Consider the following 22439-nt stretch of genomic DNA (forward strand, 5'->3'; position numbering starts at 1 on the left):
GGTCTTGCTCTGTCTCAAACTTGAACTGAAACAAGTTGGGGCCTAAGTCTCTTCCAGTGATAGTACCAGCCACACGCCAGTGTTGTAGAAAGAAATCCACAAGAGCGCGAGTTTTTTGAATGGATGGGTTCGTTACTCGACCAATCAGGGTGAGCTTATTCTCTTGTATTAGTGCAGAAGTATCTATCTGTGGGATTTGGATCGGAGGGCGACAAGTAGATCTAGTGGGTCAGCTATCCATTTGCCCTTATCGTGTCTTGACTTGCGCAGAGACATCTTTACCACCAATACCCTTTTCTTTCTTTCAGTAATTTTGAATACCAACTACAGATCTCGCAGTAAGAACCCAATCTTGGGTAAATCCTCAGAAATGAGGTAAAAGTCTGTATTTAACAGTAAAAGATTTACGAGAAGCTTGAATAACCTTTACTACTCAACTTTGTAGGGTCAAAGCGTTAAAATTTATCTTTGCAGGAAACATTCTCTCAACCAGATCTGTAGCTTATGACTCATTTAAAGCCAAAAAGGAGACCGTAGGGAGTAAGCATGTGCTTCAAGGAGTAATAAATCAGCTTCACCAAACTTCACCGGCGAATAAATGCGACAGAGCTAGCTCCGACGCGGCGGTTCTGGGGTGGTATATGCAGCGGAGAGGTGAGATGTTGACTTTTCGAACTCTTATTTTCATTTAATTTTAGATGATCATAAGAAAATTGACATATATTAAATATTATCTATACTATATTAAAAGGGTTATATGAGCATCAGAGAGTGTGTCCACGTAGGACAATTAAATCATCCAATCACAACATTTCATTAAAACACTTCAGATTTCATTAAAACACGTCAGATTATTGAGTTACGTTTGAGACGGAAGTCTCGAGATTTACGGCTCTACCTCTTCGTCTTCTTCGCTTGATACCACAGTGATTCAGTTTGATTGATCCACTTCTGCATAATCAATACTCCACGATGAATCAATTTCTTTTTTATGATTTCGTTTTGGTTTTCTCTTTTCCTTCTTTATATACTCATTTTCTTCCTGTGTACATATCAAGAACTTCTCTAACCTAAATCTATGGCGATGAAACCAGATGGAAAATCCCCTATCACCTCCAAGGATCTCAGCCGCCGCTACTTCCACCAGCTCATCTCCGCCGTCGGTTACTGCCACTCACGCAGCGTCTTCCACCGGGATCTCAAGTTCCACATCATCTCGGGGTCTCCCGGTTTCAACCTCTTGGAGATGTTTTCCGACCGAGTTGAGGGGTTCGTGTCAGGCTGGACGGCGGCGAGGGTTCTACAACATCGTTCGTATAGACTTTTGGATTCTTGCAACGAGAGTTTTTTTCAGGTTTGGATCACAATGTTTGGGTTGAAGAAGCCTCTGGAAAGACTTTCCAAGCATCATAAGCCTTCTTCTTCTGCTTCTGCCTCCAAGTCGAATCCTTTTGATTCAGATGATGAATCAGATGGCAATAAAAAGCACACCTTGAAAGCCATCAAACAAGATCTCCCCTCAACCTTCCCTACCTACTACTAAGAAGAATCACAGCTTCAACCCTTTTGACGATGCTGACGATGAGGAGGAGGTTGAGAAGAGATTGAAACCTTCTTTCAAGAATCATTTCCGTGAATCAGGAGGCGTGGAGAACCAGACGGTTCAAGAACTTGAGAGTTATGTTGTGTACAAGTCCGATGAGACCACCAAGACCGTGCAAGGGTGTTTGAAAGTAGCGCAAGGGATAAGATAAGATGCTACCAGGACTTTGGTTATGTTGAATGAGCAAGGAGAGAAAATCACAAGGACTCACCACAAGGCTGTTGACCTCGATCATGATCTCACTCGGGTAAAAAGAGATGAGATTGAGATTTTTATAAATTATGAGAAACTTATTGTTATGTTTTGTGTTTTGGTTTTAGGGTGAGAAACTTCTTGGAAGCCTCAGAGGCATTTTCTCAAGGACCTGGAAGCCTAAAAGACTCGGTCTATAACCTGTCCTGTCATAACTAGAGGTATGCCTCTTCTTAGAAATGAATCTCTTTTGCTTTGTTACTTCACCTAACTCCTCCATTTTTTGTTCTTCTGAGAAGGTGAATCCCCTAAGAGAAGAGTTAACAACTTAGAGACTAGAGAAAAGCTGGGGCTGAACCAGCTACCTAAACCAGATTCAAGAACCAATGAACCTCTCCCTGAATCCGCTGATGCTTATCATAAAATAGAGGTGTGGATCTGTGATCTCAAATGTTCTGTTTTTGTTTTTGCCAGTATATCTAAGAATCATGTTGTGTCTGCTGTATTAACAGATGGAGAAAGCAAGCAGGACGATGGGCTTGCAGATCTAAGTGATCTACTCGGCGAACTCAAGAACATGGCTATTGATATGGGAACTGAAATCGAAAGGTTCTCTTTCATATCTCTCAACTATTGTACATACATTTTCTCTATGAGTATTCCTCGATGAAACTGATTTATATAAATGAAAATAATCTTTGATTTATATGTAAATAGACTATTTCGAATGTAACATGTATTTTTTTTTCCTTAATGGGAGTCAATAGGAGAATTCACGTATCTAATATCTATATCTATAATATCTTTTATCTTTATTCTTGGAAATCGATGATGAAAAACATGAATCTCATGAAAACGAATAATAATTTAAAAGATAATATTTAGCAGAAAAAGACAAAAGGAAAATCATATTTAGTGGAGATATTTAGTCTTTGTAGCTGTAAACTTAATTATTTGCTTTAGAATATAAGCTGTAAATTTGTAAAAACAAAATGTTGTAACTGTATAATCTATTGATGTAGATTTATATCAATAACTTTCAAAGCACTAAATATAAGTTCTTAAAAAATGATTTTCATAGCCAATCTATTTTCAGTTTAACTTTTGAATTGTACCTTTAAATTATTTTCTTAAAGCATGATTGGTAAATTAGATTAGTTGTGAAAAAGTATGGAAAGCATTCAGAGTACTTACCAATCACCTTTGAAAACTATTATATTTTTTCAACATTTATAAAATTTCAGAAAAATACTCAATAAGAAATTATCTTTTTACCTATTATCAAGGTATTTACAAAAGAAAATATTTATTGTATCTAACTTTTTTAAATTTGGAAAAAAATTTCAGCAACCCCATTTTATTTTTCATGCATACTTCTAGAAAGTTTAGTTTACTTGGTAAGAACTTAAACTATTAGCCACTAATTATACAATACGAATCAGAAAGATATAATGAACAGAGGAGTTACGAAATCAAAATTTAAAATGATTGAGATTTTAACCTTTTTTTACTGTGATAATATAATATATTTTATAATTATTTCTGTTTGCATTCTAATAATTAAATTTTATTTTAGTAATTTATATTTATCATAGTTTCCAGTATATACTATATCTTTAAATATACTAACATACTATTTTAAAATTAATGAAAATAAACCCGGGCGTAGCCCGGGAAAGGCTCTAGTAACAATAATAGTGACAAACCGGTTAATTTAACTAAATATACTACTTAATAAAAGATTATTATTTAAATTTCAAATGGTCATCCTAAAATGACATATATCTATACTATTAAAGCAGTGTTTTTTAAAACCGGACCGAAAGCTGAACCGGAAATATTTTGGGTCACGGTTCAATATGGTTCGACCGGGTCAAATTTGGTTCAATAATATGGTTTAATATTTTTTTAGTATGTAAATATAAAAGTAATATTAGTAAACATGATGCATAGTTAAAATATAAATCAATTTTGAACATAAAATATTATAAATATAAAGTTAGTTTCTGTTTATATGAATGGTTTATAGATTTTCGATAGTTTTAGTGGTTTTATTAGTTTTAATAACTTTGAATATAATCCGGCTATGTGGCCGTTCATGGTCGAACCAATTACTAGACCAACCCGGCTATATAACCGGTTCACGGTCGAACCCGGTCTAACCATCGGGTCGGTCCGGTTTTAATAACACTGATTAAAAGGAAAAGAGTCTAAAAAATCTAACTATGAAAGGTTGGTGGACCCTTTCATTAAACTTAACTATTTTATTGGTCTTACCTTATATTCTCTAACTATACAATAATCAATTATATTACATTTCTTTAACTATAAAATAATCAATGTTCTTATTTATTACTCAACTTAACTAAAATATCATCTTACCAAAACATGTGTCATGAATCTATAACCAAAACGTGACTGATGAATTTAAATACCAAAACTATATTGTTCCTTGGTGCCACCAATTTTGCAACATTTCATTCTATCATTTGTTTTTACCAAAGGCTTCACTCTATCATTATTTTCGTTGATTGAAATGTGTTTCTGAATATGCTGACCTTTCTGAAATATATATCTACAAAACTTATACATCATAGCTTTTCCTTGACTAACACTTCTAATATATTTATCTACAAAGCTTATACATCATATTCTAAATATATTGTTATAACATTTTTGTTAAAAATATATTATAGATGCGATTTTGAAATTTATATTATGAAAAGAAAATCATTTTAAAAATCTATTATAAAAAGGGTGTTGCAACTGTATATAACTCTTTATATTTTATCCTACCATTAACTACTATAACTATAAATAATTTAAATATTTTAAATAAATCTTATTATTATTTCTCATTCTTCTCCAATTATTTTTATCCTTATATAAATATATTATGCTCAATGATGGATATATAATATTTAGATATCAATTATTAAAATGAAAGCATATATCATACAACATATTATAAAATGTCATCAAACATTATATAATTCTAAATATTTACAAAATCAAATTTGATAAAAACACTTCACCAAATCATTTTTTAAAATAAAATTATTTATATTTACTTTCAATTATTTTTTATAAAAAATATCTATAATAAAAATTGTTATTCAATATAAGTTTAAAAAAAATTAAACTCCTGAAAATATATACTATTAAATTAGCTTGAAATTTGCCAAATAAGTCTTAAGTCTCACTATATAACAAATAAATAAGTAGAGTGGGCATTGGTATTCGGGTCTTCGGATTGGATAAGAGTCGGGTTTTTTTTCTGGTCGGGTTCTTAAAATCCTAAATATTATAACTCAACTAAATATCTGAAAATTTTCTACCTGAGTTCGGGTCAATTCCTTCCAAGGCTGGGTTGCTTTGGGTCCATAATTCAAATACTTACAAAAATACATTTAAATTTTGGGTACATAGCAGGTCCGGGTTGATTCGGGTTTAGAACCCAAAAAACTCGAAGTACTCGAAATCCCAGAAAATATCCAAAACCCGAAAAATATAAAAAAATACCTGATAATATTCAAATAGCCGAAAAGACCAGAAATTTTATCCGAAAAAAACCGAAAAACCGAAAATACCCAAAGTTTAATCCAGATACCCAAAATAGTATATTTTAAGAAATTTGAAAATTTACCTAAAACCCGAAATTATAACCGAAAACCAGAACATGAAACTTAAGAGGATATATCGAAAACATATTCGAAATATCCAAAAATACTTAATATGCACAAAACATTTCGGGTACTTGGAGTATCCTCTCGAGTAGGATGTGGACTTGAACCAAGAACATGGGTCTAATAAATACCCAACATGTATTTATCTATGGATCCAAATCAAACCTGTGTTTTATGGTCAGTTTTTGGATCCAGATAAATGTCCGGATTTAAGAGAGAGTTGCGTAAAACGTACATATAAAATCTTATATAATCTAATTCATAAATTACATAATTTAAAACAAATTCTCTACTTTGATATAATACAATTTACTAACAATACTTTCAAAATATTAATTCATATCAAACTTTGTTTATAATCTACAAAAAAATCCGCGCTTTCGAAACGCGGGTCAAAATCTAGTAATTCAATTATAACGATAATAAAAATCTGATTAATCTAACCAACTAGACATCATAACAGAAATAACCGATACCAATTAATACTTTGGACTATACACGATAAATATTTACATCTTAGCATCTAGTTTAGTCGAACCACAATACATTAATAACCAAAATATGCTTTAACTAAATTTCTGAACCGATTTAACCAAATGGAACAATAAACATATATACATCCACATAATCAAATATTGTAATCAACCCCCAGATCAGATCAGATTAGAGTTCCAAAATTTAAAAAGAAAATTTTTAATCATAATCTGATCCATGAGCATCGTAAAGTAATTATCATTGAAATAAATCATTCATTCGAGTGTTTGAACCATTATGATTATGTTATATGATTATACTAGGTTAAGATATGTGCGGGACAAACAATATATATACTATTTTTATATATTATATGTTCCTTTACATTTTATAAAATAATAAATATATATTGAATAATTAAAAAATCAGTAACTATTACATATATAATTAAATTGATGTGAACACAAGTAAATTTCATTAATCCAAACAATCATTTTTTTTATTTTATATGATATATAATTAAATTTTAATGACGTTAACATATAGTGTGTATTTTTAGTATTGATATATATTAAATGATGCCTTCTACTCATATGATTTTTTAATGATTTGTATATTTTTTATAACAAATACTTTAAATCACTAATAACAAAATTTTCATTGTGTGATTAATAGTTTTAGTAATTCATAATTTTATAAAAAGTTCAAGGCTAAGTTAAAAATTTAAATATTAAGTTGTCAATATTTGTTCAATAGCTTTTACCAAAAATATGTTTTCAAAGAAAATTAAAATATTTATATATTTTATATGGTATATAGTTTAATTAATATATATATATATATATATATATATATAACCCTTTTACACTTAATATTTATTAAATAAAATTTCTTACTTATATGATTTTGTAATCATTTGTATTTTATCATAACAAAAACAATTAAACCATAAATCACAAAAATTTGAAGGTGATACTTTTAACAGTTTTAGTAATTTATATTCGTTTTAAAAAAAATCAAAATATAACATATACAGAAAAATCTAAAATTTTATTATATGGTTAATGTAGTTATTTAATTTAATTTTATTAATTTAAAATTAAACAAATATGATAGAGAATAGACTAATTTTTATCAAATATTTATTATTCAAAATCATTAATTTTCATATATATGCTTTAGCTACATTAGGCAATTCCGTAATTTTTATTTAAGGAAAAATAAAAAATTAATAATAAATTTATGGTTAGTTTAATAAAAAGCTTATTATATATTTAAATGGATCAACCTAATTCTCTAAAAATTCTAAGACTCATTATGGTGATGACACATGGCTACCTCAGATGTTGTAATGTTTCTCTTTATAAGAGATATATATCAGTAATGATATGATTTTTCATGCCTCCATGAATTTTGTTATAACTACGTAGATTTATTTTGAGAAAACGGTCATTTAAATACTGAACTTACTCATTTTTACCAAATAAAATAAAAATTTTAGTTAGCTCAAATAAATACAAAGTTATGTTGACTGAGCCATTTTAGTATTACTTTTGGTCAACATATATTGTCTATGTATATGACGATTAATGTTAAAGGTTATTGAAACTTTGTCATTTTAAATCAGAACAGAGAATAAAATACCCAAATCGAAATACCTTACATGCCTAATCCCAAATCGATGTCTCTCTTTTATCTCAGTTCTTGATATCAAATCTAAAACATCCTTCAATCAATCCTCCAAAAATGAGACAGAAAATTTGAATATTCATCTCCCCAACCCCAAGTCGAGAGAACCTGCTCATTATCTTTCTCATGTCGTTGTATTGGGACAATTCGAACTGAGAAGCCGTTTCAAGGACACAAGCTCTTCAAGTCATTATCTCAGTAGACTACTGTGATTGTTCTTCATTTGGTTCGCGCCTTTTCCCTTTCACAGGTTTTGTTCTCTGAGGTGAGCCTATATGAGGTTAGTTAGTTATGTTTTGCCATCTCTGCAAATGAATTGAATCTTAGTTCTTTATAATTTTGGAAGTGTAACATCTTTGAATTCATTGTTGTACAGGTCGATTTGGGACGGTGCTAGGCATTGCTTTTGTAAAGAAAGCGACTTGTTGGCCCTTGTGGAGTGAGATCTTGTTGTTTCTTTAAGACTTTTTTGTCTTTCCTGTAATTTTCAGACATCATATTTGTTCTGTGACCGTTTCATTTGAGATATGTTGAACACAATCATAAGCATTCTAAAACAGATCTGAATTTACTTGAAAATCCCATTTGTAAGACTAAAGAGAGAACTTGAGTGAATAATCTCATACTACAAAGAAAAAAATAGAAGCCTTGATGGAGCACAGAGGTTTCGCTAGATATGTAAACGTATTTAATGGCAAGAGAGCAAGAACCGATCTTGTCAGCTTCTATGTCTGGGATCTCAAGCTTGAATTCCTCCTCAATGGCATCAATAAATATCTCCAGTGTCCAAACTATCCAATCCCAGTTCCTTTTCGAAATGAACATCACCTTGATGTTTGGTTTTAGTTTTGGATTTTGGTTTTTAGTTTTTGGTTTTTGGATTTTGATTTTGGTTTTGGTTTTTTTATTTTGCAGTAGATTTTAGTTTTTTGAAAAACATGATTGGTGATTTTAGATTTTAGTTTTTAGTTTTTGGCTTTTGTTTACAAAATAATGAAATGAAAATATTATCAATAGTAAATATTTATTATGGAAATAGAAAATATAATATCATTACCAAAACACACATAAGCTTATTTAAAAAAAACAGCAAAACAAATATAATTGTATGTTTGAACATAAACTTAAAAAAATTTAATTCTGTGTTTAAACATAAGTTATATATACTTTGCTTTATAATTTTACTATATTTATAATCTAGCTAAAATTATTAAAAGGTACATTAATACAACTAAATTTATACATAATTTTTTTGTATTGGCTGAATTTTAAAATTAAATTTCTTTTTTTTATTAATTAGTTTTAATTTTTTTTATTAAATTATTTTATAATTTAATAAATTAAATTAAAAAATGTGGCTATCGGTTCATTATTAGATAAAATATTATTCAACTGTAATAGCTTTGGTAAAATTAAGCTGTGTTTAAATATTACTCTTCTTAAATTTGATTCTAGGTTATTTTAAATAAAAATTAAAATTATTATTAAAAAGGCCCTTTATATCCTACAAAAGAATTATTTTTTTTTACTGATATAGATTATTTTGTAGTTTTAGAATTTAAATTTAAATGATAGACAACATTTTTTGTTGATTCTTAGTAATTTGGAATAGTTACTATATTATCACTAATCTATTTTTATTTATTTATACTATATTAATGCTCAAATATAGAAATAATATTAAAAAAAAAACAAAAACAAAAGGTCAGGTACATTGTTTAAGGAAACCAAAAAAATGTGGTTTTTAGTTTTTTGCTAAGAAGTAGGTAGTTATTTCAAAATCTGGTTTCCCAAATTTTAGGGAATCTATTTTTCAAAAATCTTGATTGGTAAAAAAGTAGATTTTAGAAAATCAAAAACCAAAAACCATTTTAAAAACTGCAAACAATCAACCTCCAAGTATGATTTAGATTGATATCAAGGAACGAAATAAAAAGAGACGAGAGGAAATCGATTTTGATCAGGGTTCTAAAGTATTTGATTTGGGTATTCTGTTCTCTGTTCTAATTTTAAAACGACAAAGTTTCAATCACCGTTAACTAGACTTGGAACTTTTATCTGAGATCCGGATTCGATCCGTGATCCGATCCGGATCCGATCCGAAAATCCGGATATCCGGAGAGGCCAAATCCGGATCCGGATAGTAAAATGTTGGATCCGTCAAAGCCGAATCCGGATCCGGATATCTTGATTTTTTAGTCCGGATATCCGGATCCGTAAATTTTATTAATAACTATTTCAAAATAGTAATATCTATATATAAAAACTAATTTTATTTAATATATTTTTATTTTTATAATAGTATATATAAATTTAATGTAAATTTTGTAATATTATACATATAAATAATTAAAAACATTATATATATTTTTATTTTTGAATTATTGTTATATTTTATATATATTAATATTATTTTTTATTTATTTTAAGGATCCAAATCCGGATCCGGATATCCGCCGGATATTATAATTTTTAGAAGGATATCCGACACCCGGATATCCGCGAACCCCGGATCCGGATAAGGATAGTAAAATTATGGATCCGCCGGATAAGGATTCAGATCCGGATATCTTAAAATTGCCCGGATACCCGATCCGTCCCAGGCCTACCGTTAACAATTAACGTCACATACACAAGAATATATGTTGACCAAAAGTAATACCAAAATGACTTGGTCAACATAACTTTGGTATTTATTTGACCTAATGAAGAGTTCCTATTTTATTTGGCAAAAATAAGAAAGTTTTTTTTTGTAACTTGGATATAAGAAAGTTTGGTATTTAAATAACTGTTTTCTCTATTTACTTTATATGAAATGGGAAATCCATTAAAAACGTTAACTAAATAGATTGTCCACGAGATTTTATAGGAACATATAAATTAATTTCTATGCTATTATTTATAATTTTACAAGCACACAAGTTTTGTATTTCATAACACCAATGTATTTTACAAAGTTGACAATTTTGAATGGTTAATATAATCTAGTTTGTATGGCTAACTAAACACGATGCACACATTAAATATTTATACACGTCTAATATTTAGATAAACAAACTAATGATTGGACTGAACTTAAATTTATAATTCAAAGGCATAACAACAACAAAAATTTGAAATTATTAAATAATATTTAGATAAATATTTCAAATTAAATTTATTAAATTATGTCAACTAAGACCTTGTGTTAACACTTCTCTAGAAAATGATCATGTTTGACTGAATTAAGACTTCTCTAGAGAACGTATTTCAATTTCTTCTGGTTCGTAAATTGTGCAGTCTAGTGCAATCAATTTCAAAAAAGGGGAATGTTTTTTCAGATCCTTGTGATGCATTTGGTTTGGATCATCTTCTGGAACACACGTTGTTCATGAAATCTTAAAAATATGATTGTCTCAGTCAGGTACTTGTAACAATATTTTATTGCTCAGCTCAATAAGTGTCTTGTTGATACTGGGGAACAAGTGGATATGTTAATGCTAGAGAATTTGTGTAATGAATTGCATGGTCGTAAATCCATACTGAATGTACTAGAAGATGTCAAGTGTGAAGATATGTCATCCTTTATCAATTCTCTTCGATCTAAGGTAAGGTTTAAGTTTCGATCATTAAGATTTAATTAAACTTACTAGATCCTATATGTTTATGCAAAAAATAACTTTTTGTCAGATGATAATTCTGGTTGTGTCATTTGGGAAGTTACCACTTCAAGAGTCAAAGATATAGCAAAAGTCTTTGACACTGTTGTACCACTTACCCACGTATAAAGAGGGTTTGGTGAAGTCTATCAGAGACTTTGTAGAAAAGAAAGAAGATGTACTTATAAAGACGGATTGTAATTCTGCTGTCAAAGTAAAGAACAAAGATTTTAGTTTGAGTTGAATCTTTTTATTTCGCTAAGATTCCAAGTTTACTGTAGGTAATTTACCAAATAGGGACTAAACATGATGCAAAGATAACAGTCTATCTTCTAATGCTGTCCGAAATGATTTCTTAACATACCTTCAACATTTTAAGGTTTGCTAATATCATATTATTTTCTTTCCCTCTATAAAATAGTATCTGATTTTACATATTATCTTTTGTAGGACACGAGAAATCTTGGTTACCAAGTTCTCTCTTACACTGAACGTATTCAAGGTGTAGATCACTTTGCCATAAAAGTGATTTCTTCAGAACAAAATAGCACTTTTTTAAGTGAAAGAATCATCGCGTTTGCACAGTCCCTGAAGACATTTCTGGTAAGTTTTTTTATGTAGTATGTTTAAATTTTATGTGTTGCTTTAACCCAGACTTCATAAAATCATATTCCTTAATGATAATTATAGGATCGTATTGGTCATGCTGACTTTAAAAAAATACAAAAGCGGGTCGTTGATGAGTTGTCTTGCGGTGAGTTCTTTTTTTTTACTATGCTGATTAGTTATTTTTTTTTTAATAGTATGGAATAAGCCCGTTTCTGTAATTTCCAAAAAGAAACTCTCATTTACATGAAATATAAAAATAAGTCTCATTCAATAAGTTCTATGGAATAAGTGGAAAAAAAAAGAATGTAGTTATAGTCAATTCAGAATAAATAATGAGATGGAATGAAATCAAATCCAATTAGAATTATATTTTAAATTAATTTAGGTATTATATGACTTATTTATTGCATTCAAATGTAGATTTGTTAAGATCATGGCTTGCAAAATTATTTTATCTTAATTTTAAATTATTTATATGATTATAAAAAATTATAAATAACAAAATCATCTTATATATTAAACAAAATCACTTAAATGACTATTGTTTACATGTCGATCATTTGTGAAATCTTAATAAATTTTTTATAATTTGTTTGGTCGATAACTTTAAATTTATTTATTTTACTTTATATTTAAAATAAAAAATAAATCTAGAACTAATTAATATCACTTACTAAATAATCTAAATTATAATTATTTGTTGAAATTATATAAATAATAATAACGTTTGATCAATTCTTTTTATATTTATAAACTACATAATATAATGAACAAGACTTTTTATAAATTTTAATTATTTTAATTAGATCTAAAATAAAAGGTAAGCCTAAAACTAATTATTATCACTTGTCAAATAACCTAAATAATATAATTAATAATAATTAATGGTAGCTAATTTTCAAAATTATAGAAAGTCTAATAATGTTTGATCAATTCTTTTTATTATATACTACATAAAGTAATGAATATATTTTTTATAGAATTGATATAATGATTTCATATTTATATAAACATATACTTGTATCTATAATAATTTTTAATCTCTTATAATATTCATATATGCTTTATAAATAATCAGTCTTTGAAGATTGGACGGATTATATTTAACGAAAAATATGAGAACTTTGATTTAAAAATGTTTTTCATTCAAGTCAAATAACATAGTGAATAAGGTAATGTTATGATTGAAAATAATTCTAAAATAGATTTTTGGTTCATTGATTGTATGTTTTGTATTTCTATTTAGAGAGAGAAATAAATATTTGGCAAAAATATGTAAAAAATTAGGAAAATATCGGCAAAAAATTAATAAAAAGAACGAAATGATGCATAATATGTGCCGGAGAAGTTAATGTGATAATTACATATATATAATTCCACAAGCATTTGTTATTACTAAATATTCCTCAGTTATTTTTACATCAAATTTATGGAAACTTTACTACTGATTTTCAAAATATTTGAAGTTAAAAATTACATTTTATATGTTTATAATTATTATTCAAAATTATGACATTGTATATATAATATATATATTTTTATACAATATATATATTTTATACAATATTTATATCTGCGAATTCGCGGGCAACCACCTAGTATTTATTGATTTTAAGACTTTTTATTTATTTCAGATGCAAAAAAAAAAAGTTGTTGTGTTGCTAAATTTAATAGGAGCATTAGCTGATATTGGGGATCATTCCTAGACGCTTATGCTACAAAGTTTATCTGAAGCTTCTTATGCTGTCAAACATGTGTTGAATGAACTTGAGACAATCAAGTTTGAAGATATTGAGTCATTCATTTGTTCTTTAGGCTCTAGGGAATTTAATCTTTTGAACTTTATGATTTAAGTCGATTTGCTCAACTAATAAACCTTCTACTTTTCAGATGTTCATTGATATTGAATCATTTGGTGATATTAAGATCGAAGAAGCGATAGAGATCTTGGAAGTGTTTCAAGGCTTTGAAGCACTCACAAACAAACCCAAAGGGTATGGAGTAAAGCATATTGATTATGGAACCGTAGGAATAAAAGTTAATGCTCATATCAAGACATAAAGTAATGCTCTTGTCAAGATAAAAAACAAAATTGATATTGCTTTGATTTATAGTGTTTATTTGCTCAAAATTCAATGTTCGTAGGTTTGTTTCCAAATTGGGGAGACACCTCACGCTAACGAAACAGCAGTTCTACTACTACATAATTGATTTGTGATCCTAGTTTGCTACAAAAGAAAGTAGATATATAAAAAATGTTTCCTACAGGTTAATATATGCTTTTTCATACACATGTATAGTTACAACAGCCTTGAAAAACCGATACATATGTAATTACTTCTCGAATCATCAAATGTAAAACCTTTTCTGGTGATGGTGTTTGTATCATATATGAAAATATATTGGGATCCTGTGAAATGAACTTTTACAGATGCTAATTGACATCTCTGAATGGCACGCTCTCTACAGTATGTTCTCTTAGAAGCTTAGTATATCCCACAATGAATCTGCAATGAAGTTTTAATCATTTACTGGTCAGGTTTGGGTTTTTGCCTATACAGATGGAAATCCTAGTCCTTGAATCAAGTGTTAGAGTTGTGTTTATGAAGGAATGATTCACTGAGTCTTTGGTGAACTTACCCCCGCAAGGAGAATGGCTAAAGATGTAAACCTGAAGACATGTTGATAACACTTGTGTCTTGATTTCCTGTGTTTCACGTCATAACCAGGTGGAATATACTTGGGGTTCACGTATCCGTACTGCGGACGGAGAAGAAGGACAAAACCTAGGAAAAAACCGGCTAAGAATCCTCCACAATGAGCAGAATTGTCTACACGTGGTAAGAATCCGACGCTTAGGTTCAGTGCAATGATCAGGATTAATGTCATAAGTGATGTACACTGCAATAAAAAAAGATCAGCTTTCAATAATGTACACCATAAAGGTTGAAGATGATAAAGCTTTTACCTTATTTTCATAGATTGTCCAGTTTGTGATCAGCTCTGAGAGCAATGCACCCAGTAACCCGAACAAGGCGCCCGATGCTCCTACTGATACACGTTCTCCTCTTGAATCTGTCAAACAAGACATAATGCTTCCACCAAGCCCGGAGATCACATACAAAGCTCCAATTCTCACTGTAGTTTCAAATAAAAATAAATTCAGACTCCTGAAGATGAAAAACTTAGGGGAGTTTTAAACAAGGTCAGTCCTGGACATCGGCAAGTAAAACATTGGCTTAGGGATAAAAAAAAAGATAATTTACATAAACATATGTCCTCAAAATTTTTAAATATTTTTTGTTTAAATCATTTTTTGTTGCTAAAATTGGTTAAAATCATTACTAAACCATTTATAACCCTCAACCTATCAAGACCGGCTCTGGGTTTAAGGATTCTTACAGAATCCAAATTCTTGTTCAAGACGCATTCCAATACAGAGGAGGCTGATCATGTTAGCCAGCAGGTGAAGGAGCCCACCATGAAGCCATATGCAAGAGATGAGACGCCATTTTTCACCTTCCTCTACAAGTCTCCTTTCTAGAGCTCCAAGTCTTCTCAGCCTAAATCAACAAGAAATATACATTCATAATGTATATAACCAAGTTGTAACATATTCTTTTTCCTATTTGTTCATCTTCCTTACGTGGGAATAGAAGGACCAAGAAGCATATTCTCCTTTATCGGTTGAAACGAAAGCCTCCCAAGGACATCAAACAAGAGACAGTTATCTGATCTCGAGGGCAATCGTTCACGTACATTGTGGTGGCGAATGTTATGAAGTTAGCTGCAAAGATGAGAGGCACGAGCCATGCGTACCATGGCACGGGAATAGGAGGGCGAAACGGCGGTCGAGCTGGTGGTGGTAACGGTGGTAATGGTGGAGTTCCGTTTTCTATGTCTGGTGGGATCGGCGGTCTCTTCCCCATTTCTGGAAAAGAGTATAACGCGCGTTTGCTCGCTGGCCTTTTGGTTGAGTTTTGAGGATTAGATTTGATTTCCCGCAAATTTAGCAAAAATGTGAAGCTGGGAGAAAAATTCGGAAATACTTGTGGCGGACGTTAGGGTTTTTACTTTTTAGTCTTATATGACTACATTAGACAGTTATGTTGGTAATTTTGGTTTATCTTTAACCAAACGGATTCTAAACAAAACCAGCTTGGAGAAGAATAACTAGCCAAACTAAGTCACACTGAATTTTTATTTTCGTTTAGCAAAAAATTTTTTTTTACTACAGGAAAGCCATGTACCATACCGGTTTATATACAACAGAAACTGAGCCACACTAGATTTTTAATCAAACACGAAAAGCTCGTTATTATCGTTGATCAAACTATTTTAGATACACAGTTAGCCAGCCACTAAACCATCATTAATTAACAAGCGTTAATGGACTCCATTAGAGCATTTTTTTTCAAAATTATTCTCAACTTCCAAATTTAAAGGAAAGTTCTAACTGACATTTTAATCACCAAATATCAGATAGAAACGAATACATATTTATTTTCGTTGGTAGGCTATTATAAACACGTGTTTAGTCAAACTTTTAAACTTAGTTAGAAGATGTTTACACATTCCTAATATGCATACCTAATATAACCGACCTAATCTACTCTCCAAATCTCTAAACCTACATCCTTTTTTTACAAGTTATTGTGTTTTTGATAGCACATTTGCATCTATACATTACACAACGCATTTACTCTGATTTAATAGAAATGTGGATGAGCCTTATACTTGTGAACGACGAACGACGGTTTGTTTTCTGGCACTACGTGCTAAACTATCCACCTATAATTTTTTTGGCTGGGGTACATAAATGATCTTTGAGGTGAACAAACTTGTTTTAAAAGATTTTGAAGACAAATTTTCTCAGCTATCATTCATGTACCCCGGCCGGAGAACTTACAGGCGGATAATCTAGCACGCAGTGTCAAAAAATAACACATGGATACAAAGCTACCAATTTGATTTGCAAAGTCTGTATGAATTTGTTTTGGCTGATGACAAAAAAAAAAGTAGATGAACTAAAGAGTTTTGAATTGCCACACGAATGTATCCAAAACATATGAAAAAGTAATATGAATTAAATATAATAAGTGATAAATTAGTGAAGGGATCATTTAAAATATATGCTCCCTCTAAACCTATATCTTCGTTCACAAATTCTTTTGTTTTTAAATGTATTAGACATCAAACTGTTACTTGTTAGTATCATGTCCACACTGGATACAAACTTCATCGGTATTACGGTGCCACATTTGAAATTTAGTCATTGGCCCTCTCAGGGCCGGTTTGAGATTGAGAGGTGAATGAAGAGAAATATTTTTAAAAGCAAATTGGGGGAAGAATCCAGCCATATTTAAGGATTTAAGGAGCGGGATTATCGTGATTATATATTAAGGATGTTATATCCGGTAAACAACGTCTATTGTAAAATTTCTAGACACCGTTTAATGTATTAGATTCACGTTTATTATGAGCTTTCAACTTAAAACTAATTGATAATAAGTGTATTAATCATAATGTTTTATGTATTAGTTAAGTTTTTCTTAATTTTCCGATGTGGGATATCTTATCCTAGTACTCCTTCTTGAGATGATGATTCTTATTGGTCAGAAATTTCGAAACTTTAAGACATTTATACTCAGTCGAATGAGTTTAGTAAGACAATTATACCTTATCGAGAAGGTTAAGTAGAGAAGTTATATTAATTAAGGGTTTCAGGTTTTTAGGGATCTATGCTCTGATACCATATTAGATTCATATTTAATATGAGCATTCAACTTAAAACCAATTGATAATAAGTGAATTGACACTTACTCTTTATATTAGTTAAAATTTTCTTAAATTTCAAAAAAAGAGATACCTTATGAATTTGCACAAACACAAAGATTATAAGAACTTCTCTTCTTATTAAATTTAGAAACTCTCTCAAAACTAAACATTTCAATGTGTTTCTCTTGATGTTACATCTCTCCATAAGACTTGTTTTATATAGGACGAAGCTACATCTTTTCCTAATAATAATATGGAAACATTCCTAAGCTCGATATGTTTTCCTTTTTCTTTAACCCATCAAACTTCACTTTAATGAGTTAACTTGCTCCTCAAGTTAATTGGAATTATCCAACATTCTTCCTTTTAATTTCAACTTGAATCTTAAGTATGTTGATCTTCTGAACTCTAATGAACCTCCATAGACCGTTAATAGGTGCATCGCATTTCTTTGATATGATGTTGCATCAGAACGTGAGTATAGATGCTTCACTGCTTCTCCATGACTCTCTCTAAAGCATCCTATGGTGCTTCGATATGATGTTGCATCAATCTCAGACTCCTCCTCTGCCTTTGATACTTTCAAACTCGTGTGCATCGGAACATGAGTATAGTTACATGACTTCATCTTCGTCTTTGCAAGTATACCTTGCGCATATCCTCCTTGCTTGATTCAAATGCCATCAGCTTCTTGCGTTACTTCTATACCAAGATAGTATGTAAGCTTCCCGAGGTCTGACATCTCAAATATTCTTGACATATCATCTTTGAATTGCTTAATAACGTTGAGCGAAGTTCCTGTTACAAACAAGTCATCAACGTATATAGCTATGATCAGAAGCTCCCCCTTCTCTTTCTTTTGATATACCGCAGGTTCCTTGGTGCACTTCGTGAACTTCATCTCCTTGAGAACACTGTCGAGTTTGATGTTCCAAGCTCTCAGAGCAACTGGTGCAAACACTTCGTCGAAGTCTATGCCTTGTTTTTGCACGTAGCCTTTTGCGACTAGCGTTGCTTTGTATTTGATCACCGTTCCATCTCCATTCCTCTTGATCTTATAGATCCACTTCAAACCTATCGGTTTCACACCTGCCGGCTTCTTGACGAGCTTCCAGGTCTTGTTTTTGATGATAGATTTGATCTATGCCTTCATTGCATCGATCCAAGCTTGTATCACTGCAGCTTCGATGTCACTTTCTGGTTCACCATCGATGGTGAGCAAGAGTCTACCACCTTCAACTTTGGCGAGTAGAATGTAATCATCGAACCGCTTTGGTTTTCTGATATTACAGCCATATCTCGATGTTACATGCTGGTATTGGTTTGCATTGTTGTTCTCTGCTACTTGTTCTTGTTCACTTGCATCTACAACTTATTCTTCTTCATTATTGTTATGCTCTTCATGGTGTTGGTGATCTTGATGCTCATCACCATCTCCTTCTTCTGTAACATCGATATGAGGAAGCTTGAATGATCTTGGTTCTTCGTCTACGTTTGTTGATAGTGTATACGATGCGGTGAGATGTCTAGTTACACCGTTTTCTTCACAAAAATGAATGAACTTAGAAGATGTGAACTCTCCTCCTCTATCGGTGCGAAAAGTCTTGAGTTTTAGCTTCGTTTGATTCTCCACGTACTCCTTGAAATTTTTGAACCGATCGAACGCTTCACTCTTCTCTCTTAGCAGCATCGTCCACATATATCTTGAGTAATCATCAATTAAGACGAATACATATCTATTGTTCGCTGGTGTTGATGGTGATATCGGACCGCGCAAGTCACCATGTACCAACTCCAATGCGTGTGATGCTTGATACTTTGCTTTAGGCGGGAAAGACTTCCGAGTTTACTTCCCAACTAAGCATGCACTGCACCCATCTTTCTCTGTATCACCTGAGGCATCTCTACTACCATCTCCTTGTCTACTATATTCTTCATGACTCCAAAGTTCACATGTCCTAGCCGCGCATGCCACGTCCATGTAACCTCCATTGGCGTCTTGTACAATCGGTTTGGTTGCCTAGCGACTTGTACTAATAGTCTTCCACGGGGATATTTCAGCATCAGTAAGTCTTCTTTCATATTAACCTCACAACCCATCTCGGTTGCTTGTCCAAGACTTATGATATTGTGTTTAAGACTTGGGATGTATTAGATATCTTTGAGTGTTCTTCTCTCCCCTGTTTTCCCGAAGAACGTGATCGAATCTTTCCCAACAATCTCAACGTTTGATCCATCACCGAATTTGACTTTGCCTTTGATGCTCTCGTCTAGATTTGAGAAGAACTCTCTCTTGCCTGTCATATGGTTACTTGCACCATTGTCAAGGTACCATATACTCGTATTTCCATCGCATTCATCAAACCTCTTAGCAAACACTCTCTCTTCGTTGAGGAATACTACTTCATGGATATATAATGCATCTGCTTCTTGTGTTTCCGTTAGGTTAGCTTCTTCTCTTGGTCGTGTAGGACAATGTGACATGAAGTGCCCCATCTTGTCGCATCTCCAAAATTTAACTTTAGAGTAGTCCTTCTTGGTCTTGTCCGAAGCTTCTCCTCCTTTGTTATGACCATCAGAACTATTAGACCTTCCTCGTCCTCTTCCTCTTCCACCATGACCTCTACCTCTGCTTCTTCCTCGTGAGTTGTTATGGCTTCCACGACCTTGCGTATCATTCTTCACAAACATTAGCTTCGATTGATCTTCATCTTGGGTTTCTTCTTTTATGCGTTCTTCGAAAGACTTCAATCTCCCAACAATGTCTTCGAACCCCGTTGAATTTAGATCCAGCACTTGTTCTAACGAAGCTACGATGTGAATGAACTTCGTTCTTGGAAGTTCCTTCAAAAACTTCTTTACCATCTTCGATGTTTTCATTATCTCTCCTAACGCGGCTGCTCTCGATGCTAAGCCTGAAAGTTTTCCTGCGTAGTCATCCACCGTGTTTGTGTCTGCCATCTTCAGTTTGTCGAACTCAGACATCAAAGTCTGTAACCTCGCTTCTCTCACGCGATCAGCACCTAGGTTACGGGATTTGATAGCTTCCCAAATCTTCTTCGATGTATCATGTTCTCCTATCTGAAGTATTAGCGCTTCCAGGACTGATTGAAAGATCAGAGCAATCGCCATATTGTTCTTCTTTGCATCATCGCTCACTGGATCAATCGTATCCCAAACATCATATAAACGAAGCATCACTTTCATTCGCATCGACCATACGGTGTAGTTGGTCGATGATAGCATCGGACATCGTATGTCCTTCTTCGTCTCAAGACCTTTATCACGTCCTTGAGAATTGTTATTGTCTCCCATGTTTTGATCGAATTACAACTCCTCTCTCTGTAAATGATCTTCGAAACCTGGATCTGATACCAATTGAAGTTGCACAAACACAAAGATTATAAGAACTTATCTTCTTATTAGATTTAGAAACTCTCCCAAAACTAAATCTTTCAATGTGTTTCTCTTGATGTTACATTTCTCCATGAGACTTTTTTTATATAGGACGAAGCTACATCTTTTCCTAATAATAATATGGAAACATTCCTAAGCTCGATATGTTTTCATCTTTCCTTAACCCATCAAACTTCACTTTAATGAGTTAACTTGCTCATCAACTTAATTGGAATTATCCAACACCTTATCCCTATTATAATAGATTCGTTTCTGGCAGGATTGGTACTGAAAGAATTAGATTGTACTTGATTAAGATTTTTACCAAAACTTCAAAAAAATCAAATCCGTTCTTGTTATAACTAGATTACGGAAGTTCACAACTTATTTTGGCTTACCAGCAACAACATTGGGCGTGGATAAGTGTGAATACAATTGAACGAAAGGGTGAAGTAAACGTGTGAGGTTGATTTTATTTCGGACGTCAAAGTCAATCGACCCATGTGACCAACTCTTTCTTTAGGATCTCTCAAAACTTTTAAGACTTCTAACGTCTTGTGGTATCTCTCTTTCAAGTAGTTAATGTTATAAACAAGTTGCCGTACCATGATGATAGTTGCTATAGTCTTATCTCTTGCTATGTATATTTTGTTATACGTAGTTGTCAAGATTATATACATGATTATATAAATAAAACTGGAAATACTAAGAAGAAAAAACCCGGAAATATATATACTAAGGAGAAAAAATATGTATTGAATTCACGATCACAACGATTTAGATAAATCTATATGAGTTCCAACATATGGACCACAAATTGCTGCCTTGTAATTCATGCATATGTAGATCTTTGCTGTGTAGAACACGGAATCAAGTACTAAAGCACAAGAAGATAGAAAAGTTGGTCTAAGTCTCTTTTATATCACAATCAAATTACTTCAAGAAGTTCCGGAAGAATTACACTTTGATCAGTCGTCTTTACAAATTTCATGTAAAACATTTTAAAAAGAGCTTCATGTTTCGTAGCGTATTCGTTTTGAATTCAAACAAAAATTATAAGATTAGTAAATGTATTCGTTTACAGAAGAGGTTAATACATTTATTATAAAACTAAATTTATACGCTCGTAAAAATTAAAATATAAAATACAAGTAGTTTAAACGCGGCAAATCAGGTTTTGAAATAGGACACGCGGCAACAGCCCGTGCTCGTGTAAACGCCAGGTTCTGCTTTGGTTCTGTCTCCAAGTTAATGACATAGGTGGAATGAGAGAGAGAGAGAGAGAGAGAGAGAGAGAGAAGAGAGAGAGAAGAGAGAGAGAGAGAGAGAGGAGAGATAGAGCGAGAGAAGAGAGAAGGAGAGAGAGAGAGAATA

At 31.7% G+C, this 22439-nt stretch overlaps 1 protein-coding gene and 2 pseudogenes across 1 annotated transcript; 1 reads left to right on the forward strand and 2 right to left on the reverse strand.

Annotated features, from left to right (window-relative positions):
• The first annotated feature begins 772 nt into the window (after positions 1-772).
• LOC125601265 lies at positions 773-2501 on the forward strand (annotated as a pseudogene).
• An 11333-nt stretch (positions 2502-13834) lies between these two features.
• On the reverse strand, positions 13835-15959 carry LOC125601264 (annotated as a pseudogene).
• Positions 15960-19820: 3861 nt separating this feature from the next.
• On the reverse strand, positions 19821-20984 carry LOC106429756. The gene is made up of 2 exons (XM_048773530.1): positions 20144-20984; positions 19821-19966 (listed from the first exon to the last, which is right to left on the reverse strand). The coding sequence occupies exons 1-2, from the start codon at positions 20982-20984 to the stop codon at positions 19821-19823; spliced, it is 987 nt and encodes a 328-aa protein (XP_048629487.1).
• Positions 20985-22439: the final 1455 nt, after the last annotated feature.

The sequence above is a fragment of the Brassica napus genome, unplaced genomic scaffold, assembly GCF_020379485.1.
Source record: "Brassica napus cultivar Da-Ae unplaced genomic scaffold, Da-Ae ScsIHWf_2497;HRSCAF=3227, whole genome shotgun sequence".
NCBI classification, from domain to species: Eukaryota; Viridiplantae; Streptophyta; class Magnoliopsida; order Brassicales; family Brassicaceae; genus Brassica; species Brassica napus.